Below are 25,424 nucleotides of genomic sequence, written 5' to 3' on the forward strand. Positions count from 1 at the left end.
AATCTTTGAACAAAATTGCAGTTGTGTATGTCAATATGGCTGCTATCCTTGTCTTTCCTGTATTGAACAATGTAGAAAAGACAAAAATCACCAATTTTGTCCTGAATTTCTCAGTTTTCTCGGACGAGGCCCCCCAAGTCACTTCAGGCTTAGGTCGCCTCTCTATTCTTCTGTTCAGTTAGTTCTTTATTCACCCCTTTTTAACAGGAGATGGCGTTTCGTTGCTGCAATTGTAACTCGGGAATTGCGAATCTAGTGAAGCGTAGGTTTACGGAAACACCTATCAGACATCACGTTCCCCTTCCATTGTTTCATTTTCCCGCGGATTTTTGGTCCAATTCTTATCCAGTAGTTATGTGGATCCGATGTATTGTATTTGTGAAAGTAGTTCCTTAAATTATAAAATTTTTACGTCTTTACTTAATATTTTGATCTCGAAATTTACGTGTATTCGAATATATAATTCATTAATATTCTCGTCATTTACATTCGGCTAATAAATTATTACTTAGGTTAAAGTAATGTGCTATTGACAGATTTTTTGTATATAGATCTTGTCAATTACAGTAATGTTGTAAGAAACGATTTACAGTTACAACTGTTTAGGTAAGATAGAGGTAAAAAGTATAATATTTTGAGTTATTTACATTTCATTTTTATTGAAATACAGAGTTCGAATTGTTTTTATTTTTATTGTTTGTAAAGACGTAGAAGATGAAAATGACGGATTCTAACGAGCAAAATGACTGTTATGTTGAAGCGGTAACACCGATTAAAAGAAAAAAACTGAAACAAGGTATTCCTTTGTTAATTTTTATTCGATTGTCACAATAATTGCTAGTAAAAAAATAATTAGAGGATGTGTATATAATTTGAGACATTGTTACAGCACAATTGCCATTTCAAATACGCAGTCCAACACAATCACCAAATGTTATACAAACCAAGAAGAGGAAATTGTCATCACCCACTGTAGGATGTAAAAGTGCAAAAGCAGTTAAAGTTTCAAAGACAGTTTCAAAGAAGGATGTAAACAGTAAATCAAGTGATTCCGAGGATGATACACCAAAAAAGGATAATAACATTAAAGAAACTACTGAAAATATAGAAATTGAAAATGTGAAAGAAAATACAACATCTAATAAAGTTTTAAATAAGTCTATCACTCCGAAACATTCTTCGATTGGAAAGAAGAAAATAGAAAAACAGGATAAATCACAGTCTATCTCGCTCACAAAATTTTTAAAAAAGACTGATTCAAAGGAAAATAGTTCTCTAACAGAGGAGAAGGATACATTTATCGATGAAAGTTTTGATGCAGAAATGGATGCAAATGTATCTATATCGATGCATAATGACGAAAAAGAATTGTCTGGAACAGTAAATAATTCTTTATCCTGTGATGTTGACTCTGATGGGATAAATTTATCTTCGAATAGTGATGGAAATGGAGATGATCTGTTAAAGTCGTATGAAAATACAGAACAAAGTGTAACTTCTGACAATCCAAAAACTCCTAAAATAAGAAAGAAGAAATTAACGCCTACACAACAAGAAAAGAAATTATTAAGTACTAAGAAGAAGGAAGAAATGCAAAAACGGAGAAAGGTAAATGAAATTGGTTATATAAGTAGTTGTTCTGTATACATGAGATGTATTTTGGTTGTTTATTTTTCAGGAGAAGGAAATGAAACTAGAGGAAGAGCGTAACAATCGACGCAAAGAGAAAGAAATGAAACGTAAAGAAAGGGAAGAGAAGGTGAAAGCAGAGAAGGAGCAAAAACTGTTGGAAAAGAAAATGAAGGAGCAAAAAAAACAGCAAGAATTGGAGTACGAATACTTTTTGTCATTCATTGCAATATTTGTTAAATCTTCATTGTATAAATTGAATATTATATGGATTTATTTGCAGGCAAAAACAGAAAGAAAAGCAAGCAAAAGAGGAGGAACGTAAAAGAAAGGAAGAAGCTAAGGAAGAGGAAAGAAGAAAAAAAGAAGAAGAAAAACTAGAAGCTGAGCGTAAGAAGGAAAAAGCAGCTGCGAATTTCACTAGTTTCTTTGTTACTAAGAAGCAAGAAAAGTCTATCCAAGAAGAAAGCACTACAGAAATAAAAAATTTTATGCCTTTTGAAGTGAAAGCGGATATGAAGATAGCTCCGCACATTAGAAGAATCTTGAAGGAGGACGAGAAGTTACTGTTAGATGAAAAATGTAAGAAAGGAAATACGCAAATATTAAATTTGTATCTTAGTGAAATTAAAAACAAGAAGATCATTCCACGTAAATCAACAAAGACTTGGCCTCTTGAAGCAAAAGACGATATAGTAATATTAGGTAAATGTTACGTTTTTCCTCAAATTCCTATTGTAATCACAGTTAATTGTAGTGTTTGCTTGTAGACGACGAAAATGAAGGCAATTCTAATATTGTGAATCAGAATATCGTTATCGAAAAGCATCGACCAAAATTGCTTCAATTCTCGGAAAATCAACGACCACCATATTGGGGTACATGGAGAAAACGTAGTGGCAATATTAAACCTCGCAAACCATTTTCAAAGGATACGGTAAGTCCTAGACTTAATGTGTATATAGAATTAGAGACGAGAGTGCTCTATTTGATTCTCAGATTCTTCGCGAATTTAATAAATTAATCGATCTCGCGTTTAGAAAGCACGCTTCTAACATTGCATAGGATAATTAATGGAGAAAACAAAATATTTTCAACGTCATGTTTATTTTCACTTAAAGTTTGTCATCACTGTCTTAAAGATAAGCTACTTTATCTTAACATTGTTTAATTCCTTCTGTCGAGCTCGTGCAACAATTGTTCTTTTATTTTCATTACATTTTACACCAGCATCAAAAAAATCATTGAAAGAACGATTTTAGTTTCGTCATTGATGAATCGAGGTTGTCGGTGACGTATCAATTAAGTACATTAAGAAAGGAAGGAATGGAGAAATGCAAAGAAAATTCGTTCGAGACGCTGTGGTCGAAAATCACATTATTCCATAACAATTGACTAAATTTCCGTTGGTACCACGTTCATTTTTCCGCCTCGTAAACCTCTACCTGCGTGGAACAATGGATACGCGTTTTTTCTGTGCACTTTCCGATGTTTGGCCAAGTGGTCACTGCGCGCGAATCTCTTCGAACACATCTCGCAAGGATACGGTTTAATTCCCGAATGAGAACGTCGATGCCTCGCTAATTCGTCTGACCGACTGAAACGCCAACCGCATCCGGACCACGTGCAGGCGAATGGTTTCTCGCCCGTGTGTCGACGAAGATGAGCTTTTAGGTGGGACGCTTTTGCGTACACCTGCATAAACAAATATGGGATAACATTGTTAATTTTTGTAAAGCACCCATCTTTCCATAAACAACAGTGAAAAATATTATTATTCTTTTGGGTGAAATAAGCTCTCGATTAAAACGTATCATTGCCACGTTAAAACTACTGAAATTTTCCTTAGGTAGTATTTTTTATTTCTGATTATTCTGTACGTACCTTTACGCATCCTTGATAAGTGCAGGGAAAGCATCTATCTTCTGCTGCATTCGCTAAACTACGATTAGTATAATCATGAGTTGCTAGTGCTGCGGCAGCTGCTGTCGAGATGAGGTTCTCCTCTACCTGGTTGTTATTGTAATCTGTATAAGGCAAAAGACAATCGGTATCATTGTAGAGTACCTTATTTCAGTGAAAGTTCGTACGTTTGGTATACAGAGGCATTACGTACTGTGTCATTTGAGTTCATTTAACAGATAGAATTCTTTCAATGATTCGTCAAAACTACGTACTCGATCATATCTATTTACACGAAATCTTTCACAGTGCTTGAAACTTACCAATTCCACTCGTTTCCATGGTATCATCAAGTGCTCTTAAATCGATGCCAAGCACCCATAATGGTTCTTCGTTTTGAAAAGCTTGTTGAGGATTTGGTAATGGCAGGTGTAAGAAACCTTCGCATCCTGCGGTGCATAACGGTGTCCTTTCTGGAAGACCAGAATTCCAACTTTTGTCTAAACACCATTCCAGTTCGGAGTCCAATTCGCTCAGTTCGCTTAAACAGCCTGAGAACAACAGAGATCGTTTTATAAAACCTACGCAAGAAATCTTAGCGACAAATTTCTTCTACCTAATATTCTACTTTGAATTTTTTTTACTTAAAAGTGTGACTTAAAAGTGCTCGTACCTGACAAAGACGTAGAGGTATTGTCTGACCATTCGCTCCAAGAGGTTTTCGCTGGACAAGTCAAGTCCGTGTAACACTGTATAGAATTATGAAAATTATTCGAACGATTATCGATAGTCTCCGAATAGTCACTGTCAGGGCTGGTCCTGCAAGATGATGGTTCGTAGTCGCAGCTAAGGGTGTTGGAGCTTGCGAACAGTTGCCTCTCGACACTAGTGTCCGTCGTCAAACCCAAAGCAGAGAACAACAGCTCGTCCGTCATCTGTGACGAGAAGAAAAAGTTGCAAAATAAGAAGATCGTTGAATCGCGAATAACAGAGAATAATGTTTATTGTTGTACGGAGCACCAGGTTGTTCGTCTTGGATTAATCTCTGGTTGCGACGATGCGAAACAATAAATCATGTGCCTCGAACGCTCTATATCTGTTGATTAACATTCAATTCTATTTTTGAGTTATCGACACCGAAAGAAAGAAGAAAATATAAAATGGTACGAGATAGTTTTTACTACTTTTGTTTTTACTCGCGGGTTCCGTTTTTGAAGTATGTTAAGGTTGTGTTTGTGTAATCGAGATAATTGAAGGGCTCGTTAGAAAAGGGGCACACGTTGCGATCTCATCAAGTTACAAGTTACTTGAAACTGATTTTTTCTTCGATCGCTGTTTTAAGTTTTTTATTAAATAATAGACGAATACATATTTTTTAACACATTTATCGTATTAGAAGAATTCGAAAAGTTCATATAACATCCATTAATATGCTGCAAGAACTTTAATTTAACAATTAGACACAAAAATACCTGTGCTAGAAGGTGTGTCATCGCGAATCAAATATTGAATCAGATAATTTAATAGAAAAATGTGCGGGTATGAAAATCTGAAACAGCATTGTCTTTACTCACGTCGTACATCGCAGCATCTTCAATCATTTTGCAGCGATTTAATATAGAAAATTTCAGTTCTCGCAAAACGAACAGGACACTACAATTATCCCTTTTTTATTACTTTCTTTCGTCTGTCTCCTTTTATTTCAATTGTGATACATATGCAATTACTCCGCCATTAGTCACTGTCTTGACTTCCTCCGCGCATTATCACTTCCGATTGCCGGCGTTGCAAGGTTCCGACACCACGCGACAAGCAAATCGGCGTCTTTTTCCCGAAAGTACCACAAAGAGTCTCACAGTTCTTTCAATCGGCACATCGTAACAAGAATCAATCCAAAGAAACTACCACCAAGTTTATAAATTTTTATCCGTTTTTCGAAAACAAAACATAAATTTTCCTTTGTCAAAAATAATCGGCGAAAACAACAATAATAATTGATCATATAGGCGATAATAGTGATTCGTTGCTAGCGATAATTAATTTGTTCGTTGTTATTTCCTCGAGAGGTAACGAAGGGTCCTCGGAAAGAAAGCGCGTGGATTCACCCTCTCGAACCCTCTCGGTAGCTTCGCGATCGAGGAACGCGTGCAGACTGCAGCGACTGGATGATCTCGATCCAGAAAAGACGCGGACAGTCTCGTGTGACAAGGCACACGGCTCGAGATAATCGAGGCTGTGCCACCCGGTGCCGTCACCGGGCATCTCCCCAGGGATCGAGGCGGCCGATCCCAGAACACCGGCAGACGCGCCAGCAAAACGGCTTCCTGGCTAATTGGACGGTTAACAACTCGATTATCACCTAATCCTTTCGCAGATAATCTGTCTATCGCGAGATTTTAGCGAGACGAAGACAGTCGCGTACTTGCCACGAGATTCATAGTTTCAGATCCTTTTTGACAGTCGTGGGAACTGAAAAACGGAGCTACATCCCTTTTGTCGAAATCATCTCGATTTCTCATTTTGGCGATGCTATTTGCAATACCTGTATTTTAAGCAATTCCTTCGAATGTTGTTAATTCGTGAAGAAATTTGTTCTGGTTAATACCCGGAAACTGAAAGTCCTAAGTACCATCGTAAGTATTATAACGAGGATCCTCCTTCCTCGAGGGTCCAGATCGCATTTGGCGAACGTTGGAGCACGTGGCCCCCCGACGACCGATACCCATGAATTCTTGCTTTTTTCCCCTGTACCAAATTCGCGTGTCGGCCCAGCTCTTATACAGCACGCTTCCTTCATGTTTTTTCTTCGTTATGTTCTCGTTGTTTTTCTATAAGAAATCGATGTAGTTCTTTGCCGATCATTTCAACGCTATCTACGCCTGCCTATATGCACTCGTGACTCAATATCTTGTAAACAATGATTATTTTAAGTAATTTAGGAAATACTTTAACACTGTATGTCTAATACCGAATGGCAATTTAGTTTGATTAATCACCGACAGACAAAGGGTTAAAAGAGACACCTCTGAGCTTCGTATTGACTCGAAGCGTTTTACACGTATCGGTATAGCACGATGACTTTGACCTAGAGCAAGGAAAAGAAGCAACACCGATAAAATACTTGGAAGTCAGTGGCACTAGCGACTGAATCGCTTGTAGTACGTTTATCCGTGTCGAGCAAGACTGACCTTAGATACCGTGTACATATTTTGCATTCAATTCAAGGAGTCAGGAATACACGCTGCAGCTAAGAGAGCGCGATGCAATGTCTTGACCTTGTGTTCGTGAAGCTCAATGTCTTTTGTTCGAATGATTTATGTCTTGCATTTGTGCTTTTCTTTCGATCGTTACCTTGGATTTAAGGGTCTAGGTTGAATTTGGGGGTCTTGAGATTTGAAAATCTGCGGTTTTTACTAAGTAGACATTCGAGGATCTAGGGATGGGGAGATGGAGACATTTGGAAATATCAACATTGGGAGTTAATGAAATTTCAGGATAATAGAAAATATGAAAATTGAAGAATTGTTAAGTTTTCATATGTGTCCTTGACTTATTGACACCACTGTGTCATCAATGGTTATCTTGAAAGTAAGATATTAAATATCCATATGCCTGACTCGTGCAGGGATTTCCTCGTTCATTCCCAAAAACGTAACCGATCGTTTGCGTAAAAGATATAATTATCTCGCGATGAATCCGATACATCGACAGATCGATGTCGACCAGTGGTCGTTTGTTTTTCATAACGCGCGAACGCGTAATTAGATCCATTAGCGCCATGGCTGCTATTAAGCCGATTTCCTCTTGAAATCGTCACAGCGCCCCTTTTACTCTTTCGGGTTTACCCTCGCATTCGACCCTCTACAGATTCTCACATTCTATTTCGGCGATTCTTTGATTTACTAATTATTACTATTATTATTATAGTTTTATATTCTTAAAAGATGAAGGTAGTACGTTTAATTATTTAGCAAAAATCAATCAGTTAATTATTCATTTTTCTTTTCTATCTTTCGTATGATAGATTTTCCGTGAAATACGTGTGTTGCGACAGATAACAAAACGTTTATCTAATGACGCATTTGAAATGCCTCGTCGTTTGTAGCCGGTCGATTGAAATGTCAGAAATTCATCAGCCTTTGCCGCGAAGATTATGACCGTATCTACCCTTTCAAGATTTATTAATTGCGGCCTGTTGCGTCACTTTGCACACCGATAAGTACAAAGGAAAAAAATGTTCGCGATTCAATTTGCTCGTTGCGATCACAACGAGCCCTCGTATCGCGCCAACCACTCTCGTTCTTCTTTTTTTCCTTTTTCTTCTGCGAGATTTCGCGTTTTAAATCATCGAGGTGTTAGTTTAAACCGAGTTTATTGAAACCGCATGTATATTGGATTATCGGTACGAATTTCAGATATTCGATTTTAATTTTTTTTTTTGACTCCGATTTCAAACCCTGCCTTTAGAAGCATCTTAATTTGTAACAGTCGTTGTATTCGATTCATTACTTTGGTCTACTAGAACACATCCGTAGTTACCATCGGGGTTTCTTAGAACTTGTTTAATCTTCTCGATTCTGCTATCATGGCGTTGTTTTGTACGATCGGGAATAAAGTTCACTGTTTCATTTAACAACGATTGAAGTTCAAAAATGAAAAGTTGAAGTTGTTATTGAACCATACGTTACTCAATATTTCCTACAGAAAAAAAAGAAAAGTTGTTTACATACCTTTTACTTTATTACGACATTTGTAGTAAGCTATCGCGTAATCGATTCATAATTGTGGTTGTTACATGCCATTAATCATGATATCGCCGTTATCGCTCGAAACCATTAACACCAAAAGTGTATATCAATAGAGCTACGTATGTAAATTCATCGTATTTAATCTCTCTTATTTTCTTTATCGGCCGATTAAAACGACTAAAGTTCCCCTCTTTCGACGAATAAACAGAAATATTTGAAGTTGCAAAATTAGGGTAATTCAAGAATATCCTATACGTTACAGCTATGTCTTCTGAAATGAAATTTTATTTTTTCTCTCGGGCTGTTTTGCCAGTCGAGTTATTTACGCGTTGCATTGCCACGCGTTTCATTACCACCTTGTTAGATGGTCGTTCAGCATCACAAGTGACAGGAATCCAAGCAGGTCGGTGCAGCACAAGAATTTTCGTTGGTTTTCGATAAAACACCGAGAGAGAGCGATAGAGAGCGTCCTAGACCCTCGACAGAGGCTGAACATTCGGAAATAAATCAATTCGACACGCCGAGATTTAATCTCCGGTGTGCAACGACGAGGAGCACCGGGCATAATCTTAATGGGGCATAAAACAGCCATTACAGATGGCCCGGCGGGTGACAACGTGCTGTAAATAATGCGTGTAGACCGCATCAACCAGACACCGTTTCTATGTTACCCTCTGGCTCTTAGCAGGTTCATGCAACCCTCCAAACGGACGATTCGTTTTTCTATCAACCTTTAACGAAGAACCGGTTCAATTCGAGATTTATTTTATTAAAGATTCGGTGTGTACGAGTTTGACTATTGCCATTCTGTTTCCAATTGGCTCTTTATCGACAATGATAAGCTGACCGTGGAATCGAGGCCGGTATCTTCGGGTTTGTGAACTGCCACGGCACTTCTTGATTATAATTTCAATTTCTCCGATATTTTCTGTTTTTTTCCTTATCAAGTTGCAAAGAGAGTTGTTAGAGGGGAAACTCGGTGATTGAGAAGTTTTTCTATTAAGTCACTCGATACAGATCATGAGTCGTGTACGAAAAAGTATCGAGAAATCAGTTTCCGAAGTAATCCGTAAATTACCGCATCTGCTCCAATTCGAATGTTTTCGCACCGATCGTTTAAAAAATCGAGTGGTCTGTCATAGAGGCGTGAAGATGAAATTTGTGTGGAGGTAGCTGATCATAATTTTTCGAGATACGTTTTATCGCCCCTTAAAACGTACTTGACACGATACCGATCGTCGAAACGGAGCAACCACGGCCGGAAAAAGAATCAAGTACTCTGTCAACGTTGACACGAACTGTGTTAACGGTGTTTCGGTGATCTTCTTACGAGACCTTTGTGCTATTGATTGTGTTTGTTATAAGTATATGTATATCGAACGAATCATATAATCTACCTGTGATGAAAATTCTAAGTACCGTAAAGGAGATAGAGTCGATTGGTACTAAGAAATCATTGAAATAGTATATAATGAGATAAGTGTAACGAAAGAATCGAACAGATCTAGACGACTGAAAAAATATATGAAATAGTTACTCACCTTTTCTAGTCTGCCGAAAGCTGCATTCGGTGTTTCGAATCGTTTTTACGAATAAGCTAGTTTTCCGCGTTACTCTCCGAACACCTTCGAGTCACCGATCATCCACGATATTACGTTTCCTTTTCAATAATAAATGAACGTCTCGAGATAGTCTTGTAATTGATGTCCGCTCGGGGATGAAATCGACGTTGATATATCGAGGGAAGGTATCGTTCGGCGTTCGGCACAAAGAGAAAACCTGACGATTTATTGACTTTTTCGGCGTCGTGTGCACGATTCACGGGACCGTTTTATTATACGCAACGAGACGGGTTTGTTTTGTCGTTTCGAAATTGATTGACACGAATCAAGCGTTCGGAGATGCTTTTTGCAAGCGAGTGAGAGAAATCGTTAGATCCTCTTCGTAATATTTGAATTGGCCGCGGTATCGCGTTAAATAGACAGGTCAAAAATAGCTACTAATATAAGCTACCAAGTTGCCTTCGCTTTGGTCGCAATTTTTCGCTAGAACATTGACTCACCATCAAATCAAATTTGGTAATTTTTTACGCGAAAAACGTCACGATTATTTTCAGTCTCTTTAGTCGACGATTAATGCATTATTTTCACCTTTGACACGTATCCTTAATCCGTCGTTGAAAATGAAAATTTCAAACGATTTCGAACTTTTGATCACCATCTAATCGAATCGAAGACCATCACGCGTTCCCTTTACACTTTTTCTTCCTTCTCAAGTTGGTAGATTTTTCAAGAGAAAGAGTTTTATGGTTGAGGCTGACGTAAATGCGTAGAGTATCTACATTTTGAGAGCACCGATTCGTTCGCGAATATCGCTCGGAGACTAAAGAGAATCGAAGAGGAGCAGCACGTGCGTTAGAGCTGGTACGGCTGGCGAGATATCGCTCGTCAAGGAAGTCGCATTGATACCGACGTCCTGCTTAATCACGGCAGACTCCAGTGAAATCCAGTGGCCGTGGTCGTAACTAAAATAAACGCTATGGAAAACGGACGATAACGAATCGAAATGAGTTGCTTCTCGATTCGATTTCAATCCTTCGATCGGTACGCTTCTCAGCGGACGATCCTGGTTCACACCAGAACGTTATAATGGCACTTTCATCAAAATTCTACGAAACTAGATTTAGGGATACGCCTAGCTTTAGAATTCGGTCTAAGTTTTGGATTAATTTAAATTTCGGATTGCGTCTACGTCTAGAATTATGTCTAGAATTTCAAATTTGAAGCTACCCGTATTTCAAAATAAAATGTTATTGGGATACTTTTTTTAATTTTTTTCAAGCAATGGTTCAATTACGACGTGGATTCGGACGAAGAGTGGGAAGAAGAAGAACCAGGCGAGTCTCTGCATGGTTCAGACGAGGAAAAAGATGAAGAGAATCCTGACGACAATGAATACGATGTTGATAACGAATTTATGGTACCTCATGGGTAAGTTAAAATACAGTGTTTATGCATTTGTTATTCTCATTAAAATGCATAATTTTCTTCTTCTCTTAATTTAGATACTTGTCGGACGAAGAAATCAGAGCCGATGAAGAAGACAAAGAAGATACGGTAGGTATTTCTGCACGCATAAAATATTTGTCTGAAAATCTATGTTGTATCCATCATTTAACGCACTTTTCTTTCTTGCAGAATCCTGAAACGCAAAAGTTCAAGTTGAAAGTTCTAGGACAGCAGTTCGAGACCGAAAGAAACACAAAGACATCAAAATTAAAGCCAAAAATTATTGGTTGCATTTGGAGAGGATCTAACAATGAGTTTGCACCAAATGGTGAGTATTTAATTCATCGACTCGATTTTATAGTTTTTTTATTAGTATTGAAGTAATGTTAGATGACAGGAATCCTTCTGATGCACATATCCTATTCTTTTGTTTATAGTGCCACAAAAAAGCATGGAATTCCTGACAGGTCACGAAGCCTGGGTTCGTCAGATACCGGTGATACTACCAACAACATCCGAGGGTGAAATAATGAACGTCACCGAGTGTGGTACACCCACTCAACCACAGGCATCGTTGAGTTCGAAGAAGACTCGAGTCCCGGAAGAGTTCCTGCCCAACCTGATTCGATTAGTTCACGGAAACGTACACGGTAGAAGGTTCCTCGTGAAAGAGTTCCTTGCTTTCTTGAACAAGGAAAATGGCGAGTGTCAAGTATCTAAAGCTAGTCTCATGAAAAAGATCTGCGAAATCGGCAAATGGATGTCGTGTCCCGAGGAAGGACCTATGCATCTGAAGTCCTGTTGGTACGTTTCTGAAGAGGTTAGGAAGGAATACTTCAAAGAGAATCTCCCTTTACCGAACCAATGGTCATATGTTACGACTCCGAAACGCAGATCGATTTTTAACGAGGTTACGGAGAAGGTGGAGAAAGAGGACAAAGAGAAGGAGAAGAAAAACGTGTCTCTGATCACTCAGTTCACGAAGAAGATCAGCCAAGAAGAAATGAAGAAACAATTAATTGTTAGTCCTACTCAAAGTATTGCAAAGAATAGGACATCCTCTCCTTCTCTGCCGGCTAAACCTGTTGGAGGAAAAGCTCCAAAGAGAGCGACCTTAATCTCTGTCAGTAGAGGTGAACAGTTTTCGAAGGCGTCGAAGGAGAACTTGTTGAAGACCTTAAGTGTGAAATTAGAGAAGATGGATGCCGTTAAGGATGATATACAAATCATAGATCTTTGCGAAGACAATAACGCTGATAATCAAAACAAAAAGAAAACCGACTTCGATGAAAAAAAGGGGGAGGACAATAAACTTGGTGATATTTCTATGGAATGTGAAAGTAAAATGAAAAGTGAAGAAAAGTCGCCTAAAAATACAGATAAAAATAAAGATATAGTATTAAAATCTAATGCTTTGTCAGAAACTATTTCTGATAATTGTGAAACAGAAACTGTAAATACTCTAATGGATATTGATAAGTCTTCCGGGTAAAATTAAAACTACGAAGAAGCTCGTACAAGCTGCTCGAAAGAATGATGCTAGGCTTGAGGAAACAAGATGATCAATTATTTTTATGACTTGATAATATTTTCATACCGGGGATCATACTATTTAAACATACTGATGCGCATGTGTATAAAGCTCTGAATTATTTTCTATTTTTATAGTATTCATACGATATTGTTAGATTACGGATACACTATAGGACTCGCCACAGTTTCTTCAGCTAATTCAATTAATTGAAGGAATATCGTTTGAAAACTTCGAGAATTTCTCGGTTTTTAAACATAAACTGTCTAGCAGCGATTACAATTGGAAAATATGCATACTCCGTTCCATTATTTTTATAGCGATATTACAGATTTCGTAAAAGTATACAATCGTTCCACAAAGTTATTCAACTTCCAAGTGCCACTATTTATACATATTATAGTTAGATTAAATCCTATTCTTCAGAAACATAAATATTGTTTTTTAATAATATGCTATTTTCATCCCGTGCCTTAGATAATGTACTGTATCGTTCGATGTATCGAACGAACACTTAATTAAAACGAATAATCTAAGAACAGTTGATTCAATCAAAATTGTATTATTAAAACTATAAAGAAACGTAATGTTGAAATTGACATAGGTAATTGAAATTGCATATGATGCATACGATATTTTGTAATTATTTAATTAAAATCATCGATTTTGATAGATCACCCTTAAAAATCAGACATTTTTTAACGGTGTTCTAGAAGACTCATTATAAATGTATTTCATTTTTATCGAAAGTACGAGTCTTCCGCAATCGTTCATTTATTTATGTGATTAGTTTTCTCTTACGAGAACCTCAGGCGACTAATATTTTATATCGTCAGTATTTTAGAAATTTCACGATAAACATATTTGGATTTTTACCAATCGGAAGAGTGAACAATTTCAGAGGGAATACGCGTGAAGTGTCATTAATTAAACGGACTTAATACTCTTTGGTTCTGCGATCCAGATATACGAATTGTTAATATTTCAGTAATGTCAATAAATATTGAGAACCTCCTGAAATATTGACATTACGTCAATACATGTATATATCGTCTGAGATGTCCATTGTATTCAGGAACGATGCGATCTTTATTGTCTTGTTAAAAGGAGCATGGATTTAATATGAGCGATATGTAAAATAGAAAATGATAAATTTTATAAAAGTTTGATCGTGGGCCATAATTATTTGTGACAAGTGCTTCCTTTTCTATGATCAACAGAGAAATTACGATAATGTGTATACTTAGTTATAATTACTTTTATAATAAAAATTACATAATAAACTGTATCGATTGAATATGCAGGGTCAAAACTTACCTACAATCAACATAATACAAATGGTTCTTTGAAACTGTATTTGATATTTCACAAGCAACGAGAGTATCATTTCAAAAATCCTACTGTTGGTTTTTGTCGCTTCCAAGCATGCTAGACAACCATAGAGAAAACAATGAGACGAAGGAATTGTGTATCCGCACATTGTATCTATACGCGTAGCATATTCACGCGTTGTATACTACACAAATATTGTATATCTATTCTTATTATATTTAAAAAAAGCAGCTTTAAAAATTCAGTGGTACTTTATATTATGTTAAATAAATCCTTGTTGTATTGCATTACGTTATATACGTGGCACAAACTGCAATCTTCAAAATTATAAAAGTTAGCGTAATTGGAAATTTACGAAGTAGATACAAACTTGATTTTTATAATATGTATAGCGTAAAGAGGCAGTGAAGAACTATTGATTTCGTCCAGAAACACAAGTTTCGTAAAATCTGCCACCGATGGGAATTACAACGTATACCGATATTACTCTGCTTAACGGTAAGAAGACAGCGTACACAACCAAGGCACAAGCTTACCAGCTAGCCTCGGTAACTTCGCTAACAGTTTCTGTACGAAATCAATCCTTTTTCTTTCATCTTATTTTCACGATACGATACCAATCAAGCTCCGAATATCATTCGAAAGCGGTCTAAAACGACGAAGATCGCCTTTCAGATCGTATGAAAATCGTTTCACGAACTCCATCGGATCGTGTAAATCCATTGGAGTAGTCCGATCGTCTGAAAGAGGTCCGTCGAAATGTGGCAAGCGTTAGCCAATGAGGAGTACGGCGGTGGCAGACCGGCCCGGACCTCCGGAGGTCGTGTCTCTGTATATTAACGAGAGGATAGAGAGGCGGTCACCTCGTGGCAGCTGGGATCTCTGTGCTGGACTCTCGGGATCCTCCGCAATGGAGAGAGGTTACCGGAGTCCTCCCACCAGCACCCTGTCGGACGCGAGACGACGAAGAGGAATACGGACAAGGAGGAGGATGCAGGGTGGGTCTCCACCCTAGAACCTGGATGGAGGGAGGACGTCGGGTCACGAGAAGCCGTCGCGTCGGAGGGAAGGACGGAGACGGAAAACTGGCGGCACGGAGAAAAGAGAGAAACGGATCGTGTGCGAGTGACGGCCGGGAGAGCATGTCGGGAGAGAGGAGGCGACGGAGGACGAGAGACCAAGAGGAAAACGGTGGTCGAGAGTAGAGAGAGACTGGGAGGGGGTGCAAAGAGAAGCAACCGGGAGAGAAAGCGAGAGAGATCTCTGGAGCCCACGTAGGAGACGTTCAATACTGTAGCAACGATGCTGAGCCAACGCCATTGGCTACCATTTTCTCTCTGTACCTTCTAGGCATACACCTTGTACTCTCTATTCCGGTCTATTCTACTTTATTCGCCCCGTTCCAAGTGTCTCGCTCTTGCCCCGCCACTACCATCGGTCGCCGCTGCCGCCACCGCCACCACCGTCGCCGCCACTGCTGCACGATGCTTCGTGGAGCCGTCGCGCGTCGCCAGGGCTTCCAGGCATCTACGACTCTACAGGCATATTAATACGTATTGCGTCTATCGAATGCCTATTTTCAATATTTGCAACGACATCGACCGACTATACCGTGTATAACCGAATTAGTTTTGCGATGCGTGGCGAAGTAACGCGTGCCCCTCAGATCGACTTTAAGGGAAACGAGACATCGCGCGAAAAACCCGGGTAATAAACCACTAGCGAAAATTGTATTTTTTCACATTATGGCGCTACACAGCGTCGAAAATGTCAGGTGTAGTACGCGAGTATCGAGTATCGAAGGCAATAGTTTCGCGTATCTACGGAGCAGTTGCGAGCGCGCGTTACGCCGTGATCCGCGTCGTTCACGGATCTTTATGATTACAGCAGCGAACCGCGGGGAAAGTTTCGAGGCGGGACACGGATCGAGTCGGCAATCATCCGAGGAACAGGGAGTTTCGTGCCGATTGCAGGTCGCGGTGCAGCATAGCATCATCATCGCGCTGCTACCTATCGGGCTGCGCCTAGGCTTACGCAACTGCCGGCTGCATTTATCTAGACGTGACGGCTAGCAGCGAGGCCAGGTAGCAGCTTTCGGCCTTAGCATAATTGCCCGTAAAAGCCCGGGTAATACGTCTATTACGCCGATGCCTCTGTACACGGCTACTGACAGAGGGCATCAATCCTGCCCGCAGTATTCAATTAGCTCTGTCCCCCCTCTCTTCCCTCCGGCGCAGCCGAACCTGGGATTCTAACGTTTCTCCGTATCTCTACTTTCTTCTCTTACCTTGATTCCTCAGATTTTTTATCCTGCCACTGCTCGGGTTGATCTATCGCGCGAACACTCGGTCACGACAGCTTGTAAATATTTCTACCCGAGGAAAATCGACCAAGATTTTCCCCGATTTCTTCTCGTTACCGCTTTTCCTGATATTCTCGAGACGCAAGGAACGTACGGACGCACCGAATGTTTCGAGAATTAGCCGGTTCCTACGAAGCACGTAGAATATTCGGAATTTGCTCGCAAAGTACCAATCGTATTGGAAGACGAAAAATGGTAAACCGTAGCTTCCGAGTACCAACCGTGTCGACCAGCAAAATATTACCGAATATTCCACCGACATTATAGTTAGTCGTTTCACCCGAATTCGTAGGGCGCACCGATACCGAATATCGGCTGAAATATTGGCGAAACGATGGGAATATTTTTGTAGCGAGCATGGATTACGCCCGGAAGTCCTGAACGGTGTGATACCGTTGAATGTAGCAATAGCAAACATAATAGCGTAAAACGTTATAACCGTAATTGTGAAAGCCTCAAAACTGTTGCGTGGCAGTTAGGTGTGTTTAAGCGAAAAGGGCAGAGTAGGTTTTGGTTACTGCGGTAGAACATGGTAGGTACGATCAGAAAAGCAGGTTCCTTCCAGGATAACGGTGGAGAAGCAGTAGGTTTCGCGTCGCGCGAGGTCTGCAGCTGCTGGATCTTATGCTAATCCCACCCCCGCGGGCTAACCCTGGCGCTCGCATCGTATGAAAAAGTTGCTCGTTACACGTTCGCCCATAAATCTCTTGGCTAAAGCTTAATCTGTTCGCCGAGGCCACCCCTCGACCAGCCGCGGAAAACTCGAGGCAGGTGCAGTCGAGGATTTTCATAATTTTTTATCCTTCGGCGAAATTCCCAATCCTCCCGCGTTCAGCGGAAACTTAGATCCTCGGCTGAATCTCGATTATTTTCGACGTAAACGGAGGGATTAACCTCTTAACTGGAATCGTCTCACCCTCCCTTTCTCGCGATCGGGACAAATGTTATCTCAGGATTGTTTTATCACGTGGTTAGATTACTTCCTTGGTGTCTAAATGCAAATTAGTATTTTCGGTATCACTCCAATTAAAGTTAATCGAAGTCGGCAAATTAAATAAGATTCAAGATATTTTTGAGCACACGAAGGACTTAACTGAAAATTGTTTTGCGCTGTTTACGTTAAAAGAGCTAGAAGCGTCATTATAATATTATACTCGAATAGCAATAAGTTTATCAGAGTCGATTATCCTGCTTTCCATTTACGATCGACAGTTAAGATTGTTAATGAAGGATGACGAAGGACCTTGACGATATCTCGTTAATGGAGCACGTTACACGCGTCGATTAGAGTTCGAACGAGAAAGGAGGGAAGAAAAGAAGAGGCAGAAACTCGAGCGGGTCTCGTGCGGCCGCGGATCGGTTACGCATAATAGGAGCCTCCTTCGCCTCCGAAGGTTCGTGTTCTCCGTTGGTTAGAGTTGGCTCGATTCCCGTGTACCAGCGAGAAGAAAAAAGTCGGCGAGATGCAAGGCGTAGCGTGAGAACTCCTGGAGAGTCGGCAGCGGCAGAGGCATCGCCCGTTGCCCGCCACCTCTTTCGGACGCTACGCTCGCGTGAAATCCCAAATGTAGATATTGTCTGGTAACGAAGACGCGTCCTAGATCCCGGAGAGAAACGCATGGAATCCAAACGAGTCGCACGCTACCTGTCTCGTCGCGAATCCTTCGCTCGATCGCCATCTTCCGGTTTCGCAGACGTCAATGATTTCGAACACTCTGATCGCGTAAAGGAGGATCGCTTCCAAGAATATTCTCAATTCCTTCCGTCTATCCTATACTCCGAACTATACATATTGCAAAATATGCATGTTACATAGAGGCACATGTTCCTATATTCCTATATCCCTAGGTACTTGAACGCCCAGTCTCTACATAACTTTTAGAATCTGTGATTGTTCTCGTCTAAGTTGGCCCGTGTTTTCCGATAGATACATTTACGTTAAAAAAACTATAATTAAACTAATAATTGTAACCCGTATGGGATGAAATTGCTCGAAATTCCACAAGAATAAAAAGAATCCAATACTCGCCACTATCCACAACCCTATAGTTGCTTTTCTCTTCGTCCTCCACACAGCAACCCCCTTCAAACACTTCAAGTTTCCCATCCCCGGTTCATCCCATCCCGAACATTATTCGAAGGAAGATCCATCTCCATAATGGCCCCCGTTTTCCACGTCCCCTTCTGCCTTCTTACACACTCGATCCGCATTGTGTATACACCCTGTTGAAAATTCACGAGCACTCTGTTCGTGTGCGCGGTTGAATGTGGCCGATTCGCGAATACGAGCCACGATGTAGACGTTTGATTCGTCGAGGACGACCCTAGGGGTGAAAATATCGACAATGACAGAAGCTTTTTGACAGGATTCGTGAAACGATCGAGATCTGGTCGATGTTGAGAAAGAAAATGGCGAAGAAAAAGATCCGAGAGGGCGGCAGTGAGATTTTGAAAATTTTTTCAAAATTTTCTTCGTTAGACAAAACAAATAGGATACTATACATGTATTGTCACGCTTTTTATCGATGAACATTGTATCGCTATGCGTTGATTAATTATGCGTTCCACTGCCGCGCGTATCGAATCGAAATCTATCGATAATATTCAGTCTAATAACGCTTTTATATTGAGATAACAAGAAAATTCGGCAAACACAAAAGGAAATTTGAACAGAGACTGTCCGGGAAACGGTGTCGTATATATTCGAAAGATCTCGAGGCCATCGCTAGCGGTGGAAAACGTAGAACGAAGAAGGAGAACCGACAGGGTGGAGGTGGGTAGTTCGTGGTAATATATCACCCTCTTGTCGTCCGTGAGACGCGAGTAAGCCTGTCGGGCAGTACCCACCTCCTCCTGTTCCTCGGCTAGTCCAACCTCCTCCTCCTCCGACGAAGGTGCAAGAGGGAATCGATATCTGGGTACGTTCGCTAGCAACTCTCACCGTCGAGTAGCATCTCCGATTAGTATCGTTGCATTCGGACGAACCATCATTCGGTGTTTATTGTTCTAAATTAATCCTCTTGAATCGGGACAGTTTCGAATGATCATAAATTCATCCCCGAAAATGAAACATATAATTCTCTACTTCGTATCTCGAATAAAATTCGGAATGGCTTATAAGATATCTTGAAATTCAATTTTTTGAAATACTATAGAGTCGATATCGCTGATAGCACTGGAGGTGCGCTCGAAAATCACTTAAATGGATCAGAAAGCGATCGATCGTTGGTTCGCGTCGAACCCCCTGAGGCTGAAACTGCTCAAAGCGATCGAACTTTATGGCGCAGCGTGTCTGTTCTCGACAACCGGATGTCAATGCAACCGGTAGCAAAAGGTCACGCTACGATGCGCCCGAGAAACAGAAAAGCTACATCAAATACGCTTATCGATATTGCGATGTAGCTCAATGTTTTGTAATTTCAAAATGTCGTAACTCGAACAATTTCTGATCGATTAAACAGTGTAAAGTAGTTAAAAAAAAAAGGAAATAAACCAATAAAAATGAACGTATTCGAATACATGATTCATTTTCCTGTTTCTGGGCCATCCGTATAGCCTGGAAGACCGAGTGCCTCGTACTCCCAGCAATCCATTGTTCTGGGATCTGTTATTTTAATAAAAAAACGATACGTTGGTTTCGTGCGCGAACGAACTCGCGACTCGCGAATCAGTGTAAGCGCAAGTAAGTGAAATTTGTTGTTCTCTCGTTTGAGAACGCGAAGGGGACGAAGAACGACGAGCCAGACCACGCGGCGGAGGAGAAAGAAGGAAAAACGGGAGACACCGGAAAGGGAAGAGGCGAAAGGAGGAAGGAGGTCGAACGAAGGCGTGGGTGGATGAGACGGAGGTTGTAGAAGCGTGGATCGATGTGTCGCCCGCGTGTCCAGCGGTCACGAGCGCTTGCGCCCTGGCGAGCCCTGTCCTCCAGGACGTCGCCAGCCTTCCTGATTCGCCGAACTCGGTGACAGTCCTCTCGATTGTCACTCTCCGGACCACCCTTCGCTTCCGTTTCTCCGCATTCAACCCCTCTGTCCTACTACCGTTCCGGTACTCCGTCCTGCTACCTCTTTTCAAGCTACCCGATTCCGTTAACCAACCCCGAGCCTTCGTCAACTCCAACTCGTACTCGGACTCGAACTCGCGACAGATTCTACCCCTCGGTCACCGCCCTTCGTGGGTGGGGCCCTGAACTACGATTCTATACATTCTTCCCAGTAATTCTCCTTTGGTAGTGGTGCTGCTACTGATTTTTTCTTTACATTATCGACGTGATCTTTTGCTCGTCCTTTTATTTTTATTCGAAGCAATCGATTCTGGGCGGAGATGAATTTGGGCTAGTTTTCTTTTGGCATTCATTTTAAGTCGCGATTTTTATCAGTGTGGAGAATTTTATTTTACGGTGCTAACTTTTACGATACACGTAGAAGGTTTTCCTTGGACAGAAGTTTCTTTAAAAATGAAAATATTATTTAAAAAAATAACAGTCGCCTACTATAAAGTTGTCTAATTCAAGAATGTTTAGAATAATTTAACTTCGGTCTAACCTAATTTAGGAGACTGAAACTACGCAAACGAAAATGTAAGACCTGAAACAATCTAAACAGGTAAGGTAAGAAGCGATATTTGTTAAAATATTGAAACCGCAAGATCTGTTCGAATGACCCGAGGTATTCCAGAGTCTCGGAGGATCCGCGGGCAAACGTCGTCGCTGATCGAGCGAAACAGCCAAGCAGATTCGAGCGATTACGTTGATTGGCCGGGAAAGTGGCCGGAGCGGTGCGGTGTCCGCAGAATCGCGAGTGGAAAGCGTTCGTATGCTTGCGGCGACGCTCTTCGCGGCACGGATTCGTTCTCGGAATGTCGCTGTGTGCTGTGTCGTCCGCTACAGGGCGACACCAGCGACACCGGTGATTGGTCGCCCGAGGGGACAGGGGCGTGGTTAACCTCCATCGCTGTCTTTCGATAATTGCACCTTCGTTCACCTATGCATCGACCTTTATACCGGTGCGATTGCTCGCGGCTTTACTTCGCTTGTCGCTTCGACGATTTGCTTTTCGCCGATTCGAGTCTTCCCAACACGCGATTCTCCTCGACTACATTTTATAAACGACTGCCAACATCGGACAAGAAGATGATTGGGAAAGGAAACTCTGCTTACCGCCACTATATTATATCTACTTGTTCCGTAGCGAATAACGTAGAATACGCATATTAGCGCAAGTAAATAGTATACCGTACTCCTCCTTCTTCATCGTACACTCTAAATACATGTATAGTTAATATAGATTTCGCGTGGATCACGTAACAAATATTTTATCTCAATCGGTAGATGATGGTCCAATTTTTTACTGCGATTCTCGTTATCGAGTCGTCATGCCGTGGTCGAAGCGTAATCGAACAATTGATAGTTATCACATTCGTTAGCTTTTTCGTTCGATCCGCATCCGACATGGCTGTTCGGCAAATAAAAGCAATTGCTCCCCGAGGTATCGAGTTTTATTAATTAACATTGCGATATCTATCCCAGGTACCGTATTTGATTTGTCAGAGTTATACATTTTTTTGGTTAGGTCGTTAAACCGTCGAATGTTGTAACGAGCAAATGAGTATTTCGAAGGTATTTCTATACATACACACAGAATAAGTTGAGAGTGACGCAAAGTTTTCGAAAGAAGACCTACCTGTTCTTCATCTTGCACCTCCTGACGCCTCGATTTCATATAATACGACGTAATTCCCTGTTCAGGTTACCTCCGACAACATAATTCAACGCATAAGAGATTTAAGGCTTTCATGATTCAAGTTCTCACAAGTGAAAGTTTTTGCTTTCGAACATAAACTGCATTCTTTCCAGTACTTTACAGCCATTATAAAAATTGAATTAATATTCGCGTAAGCTCGGTTATAATTCAATGTCTCTTATAAACGAGGAAACTCTTTTTTATCCGAAATACGCGTATCTTTGGATCATCTTTCATTAGATTCGAATCAATTCTAACATAGGGATATAAGGGTCTAAAATTTGAGCGAAATTAGCATCGAAAAATTTGTACACTGCTGTCGTTAGTAGCAAAAGGGTTATCGTCGTTAGAAACGTACGAAACTCATTAATATTTATCGTCGTAAACGGTGGTCGATAAATCAGATCGTCGACCTTGAGGAGAAGCTTCGTCCAGCAAAAACAAGGTAAACCTCCGACGTCCTGAGGGCTCTCCTCGATCCCGGACACCGGATCGGTAGGGGCGATAGGGGCGTGTTGAAAATCCTCTCTCACGGCGAGCGTGGGCCTTGCCGTGTCGCGGGATAATTGGGACACCGTGTATTATCGGCTTGCGTGCCATAGTTGCGGTGTGCGGTGTGTGATTGGATAGGCGGAGATGGGTCGCGCGAGATAGCTGACCCTAACTAACGTACGAACCGAGGCAATATCTTCGGAGACCATCTTCTCCATCTGCAGCAGCATTACCTATCCACGTCACGGTTGATGCATGGCGTGGGCGTTCCTGCGTTCGTACGTCGGGGTTCTCATTTAATTACTCGTTTGCCCCTCCTCTGCTTTCCTCCTTGTTTTTCCCCCGATGGGAAAACGATCTTCTGACGAATCGTCGCCAACAATCGCGTGACATTTTTTAGACGGTAGAATCTGATTTTTCACGGGTTCTTCTCGTCCCGTTCCAAGCACGTCCCGTAAGGACTTACGTACCTACTTATCATCGTCATAACGTTTCATAGCACTGCGTCAAATGCATTTAGTTGCTGGTGACACTTTCGTCGTAGAACGTTATATCGTTAAAAGTATCTAGTCTTGTACAAATTGGCATCGCAATCTCGTCTCAGACTTTTCTCGTCATCGCCAAGAACGGTTTCATGAAACAGTTCAGATTGCTTGGTCCTCAGGAGAGAAACCGAAAATTTCCCGTCATTGCGAAGGATAATCGAGGGTGTCCGAGAGGTAGGGGAGGACACGCCCGATTATAAATCACGAGGTTCACCGGGACCCTTTGACGACCCGACAGTCGTACACCCCATAGCCTACAGTGCACACACTCTGCCAGCACAATACACCTTGTTATATACAACCACACGCCAATGTACGTTACGTACGTATGCATGTGCACGTATACGTCGCATCCCTACCTGGGCACAAGTCGTCTCGCACGCACATACGACACACGAGAGGGAAGGGACGAGAGGCCTCATTAACTGGTTATTAATAGCTTAGCCGGCTCATATTAATGACAGACGCATCTGCTTCTTATATATCTACCTGGCTGATCCGTTCTCTCCCTCCTCCTTCCCCTCCCTCGTCTCGCTAAAGGGTCAATAATTTTTAGCGGTCGTTCAATGAACGACGGGTACTTTGCGAATGTCGAATCGGATTTTTACCGGGGTTTACGCGGACGGTTCTTATGGAGAACGTTCATTGGAAATGGATGTTGAAATTGTATCGTGATTTTGGGAGAAATTTCTCGGTTATAATAGCTGGATTTTTAGACGGTAGTTCTGTTGCCGTAGGCATGCAATATTTTTCTATCACAGTTCTTTAATTTTCGGTAAAACATTTTCTCTCATAAATATCTCAGGGGAGCATACTATTTTATGGAGTTAAGAAATATTTAAAAACGATAACTTCTGCTCTGTGGAAAAATTGGCACGTCTCCGCGATATAATACCTATAAGTAATCGATAATTCATAATCACAATACTATCGTATGACAGTAATTTATGCCACGAGTTACGACTTCGACATCATCGAGGTGTTAAAATTTATAGTTTTAACATTCTTTTGATCGTGATCATGTATTTATGATCTTACACAAAGATCTTCGATATTCTCCGTCTTCTCGAAGATCCCGCATTCCCCGTCTTTGCAAAGCAATTCGCTCGAGGCAAACCGGAGACGATATTGCAGGGTACGTACGATTTAGCAACATTCACCGGGAGGAATTCACTTTTTCGACCGGATCAAAGGTCGATCACCGAATTCCTTGAAATTCGAGGAGCGACATTTATTAACTGACAAGATGGTGTCAGTGAAGAATGACGGAGTCATTAAAGTTAATTCTGCTCCTTTTCGAAACCTCTCCAGGCTTTTGTACGTACGCGCATGAAAGCTCGAGTCATTTTTTTTCCTCGTACGACGTAATTATCGGTTAAGAAGATATTATATTCTGAACTTTCGACATGCCGTATGTCCGAATATCGCCACATGTCATATGTCTACGCCCCGTACCACCGTGCTCCGTATCGTTCCGTGTGCTACCATCGCGCAGCTCCACGTTGTCGCGCCTAGTATCGCTACTCGTTTCGTTTCCACGTTTCGACTAGTCACGCCTTATATTGCCAGCAGAATGAATCGAAGTAGATAAACTAAATTCGATAAATATATCGTTGAATAGCGTCGAGATACGGTTTAAGGATTAAGAGCACGGTGTCCCGGTGTTATCCGTTATGATAAATCGCAGAATGGTTCAAGACTCGAGGGCCAAGTGTATCAGCGGCGATATTCAGTAGCCTCTGACGGCTGGTTCCCCAATTTAAGAGGTATTCAAGGCGACACAAAGAGGTCCGGTGGCTCATATGTCATCGTGGCAAGTCTATGGTGTACGCTCGGCTTTGTCCAACGATTCCCGACGATAGGTACGTGGCCACTTATGCCGCGGCATCCCTTCTTCTCTGACCGTTGCTCGTTTCAACGTCGGTTCATGGCATCGTCGAGGCGCTCGCGAATGCTAATTGATGTTACTGACTTCGAGTGACCCAGGCCTCGTGTGTGGTCCTCGTCGTGGGCTCTCGCTCTCTTAATCGACCTCGCTTCGAGAGGATCGAGCGGAATCGTTGCCGCGAGAACTGGGACGTTTGTCTCGCGAGAGAGCCGGCTGTCCGATCAACTAGGACGGGCTAATGTTGAG

At 41.3% G+C, this 25,424-nt stretch overlaps 2 protein-coding genes across 7 annotated transcripts; one reads left to right on the forward strand and one right to left on the reverse strand.

Moving 5' to 3' along the window:
- Nucleotides 1-260: 260 nt before the first annotated feature.
- On the forward strand, nucleotides 261-14,115 carry LOC100876279 (uncharacterized). Of its 3 annotated transcripts, none has more exons than XM_012285137.2 (10): nucleotides 261-617; nucleotides 706-796; nucleotides 890-1,608; nucleotides 1,679-1,830; nucleotides 1,913-2,334; nucleotides 2,400-2,566; nucleotides 11,121-11,269; nucleotides 11,344-11,395; nucleotides 11,477-11,615; nucleotides 11,725-14,115. In XM_012285137.2, the coding sequence occupies exons 2-10, from the start codon at nucleotides 715-717 to the stop codon at nucleotides 12,777-12,779; spliced, it is 2,937 nt and encodes a 978-aa protein (XP_012140527.2). In that variant the 5' UTR covers nucleotides 261-617; nucleotides 706-714; the 3' UTR covers nucleotides 12,780-14,115. The 3 variants fall into 3 exon arrangements, with proteins under 3 accessions (XP_012140527.2, XP_076388253.1, XP_003703334.3); XM_076532138.1 differs by having other exon boundaries at nucleotides 261-606; nucleotides 671-796; XM_003703286.3 differs by having other exon boundaries at nucleotides 262-606.
- On the reverse strand, nucleotides 2,718-10,729 carry LOC100877167 (uncharacterized). 4 transcript variants are annotated; one of them, XM_012285134.2, is made up of 6 exons: nucleotides 5,106-7,443; nucleotides 4,545-4,627; nucleotides 4,205-4,466; nucleotides 3,855-4,082; nucleotides 3,514-3,656; nucleotides 2,718-3,324 (listed from the first exon to the last, which is right to left on the reverse strand). In XM_012285134.2, exons 2-6 carry the CDS (start codon nucleotides 4,605-4,607, stop codon nucleotides 3,025-3,027), a joined length of 996 nt encoding a protein of 331 aa, XP_012140524.1. In that variant the 5' UTR covers nucleotides 4,608-4,627; nucleotides 5,106-7,443; the 3' UTR covers nucleotides 2,718-3,024. The 4 variants fall into 4 exon arrangements, with proteins under 4 accessions (XP_012140524.1, XP_076388254.1, XP_012140526.1 ...); XM_076532139.1 differs by lacking the exons at nucleotides 4,545-4,627; nucleotides 5,106-7,443 and adding an exon at nucleotides 10,430-10,729; XM_012285136.2 differs by lacking the exons at nucleotides 4,545-4,627; nucleotides 5,106-7,443 and adding an exon at nucleotides 9,821-10,729.
- Nucleotides 14,116-25,424: the final 11,309 nt, after the last annotated feature.

This window comes from Megachile rotundata, chromosome 5 (assembly GCF_050947335.1).
Source record: "Megachile rotundata isolate GNS110a chromosome 5, iyMegRotu1, whole genome shotgun sequence".
Classification (NCBI taxonomy): Eukaryota; Metazoa; Arthropoda; class Insecta; order Hymenoptera; family Megachilidae; genus Megachile; species Megachile rotundata.

Bases quoted from the DNA above. Each gene is read 5' to 3' on its own strand.
- LOC100876279 (XM_012285137.2), top strand. From the start codon at position 715: ATGAAAATGACGGATTCTAACGAGCAAAATGACTGTTATGTTGAAGCG. The intron at 2,567-11,120 runs GTAAGTCCTAGA...ATTTTTTTCAAG, and splicing joins AACCATTTTCAAAGGATACG to CAATGGTTCAATTACGACGT. The intron at 11,616-11,724 runs GTGAGTATTTAA...TTTTGTTTATAG, and splicing joins CAATGAGTTTGCACCAAATG to TGCCACAAAAAAGCATGGAA.
- LOC100877167 (XM_012285134.2), bottom strand. From the start codon at position 4,607: ATGATTTATTGTTTCGCATCGTCGCAACCAGAGATTAATCCAAGACGA. The intron at 3,657-3,854 runs GTAAGTTTCAAG...TGCCTTATACAG, and splicing joins CATGGAAACGAGTGGAATTG to ATTACAATAACAACCAGGTA. The intron at 3,325-3,513 runs GTACGTACAGAA...TTGTTTATGCAG, and splicing joins CTTATCAAGGATGCGTAAAG to GTGTACGCAAAAGCGTCCCA.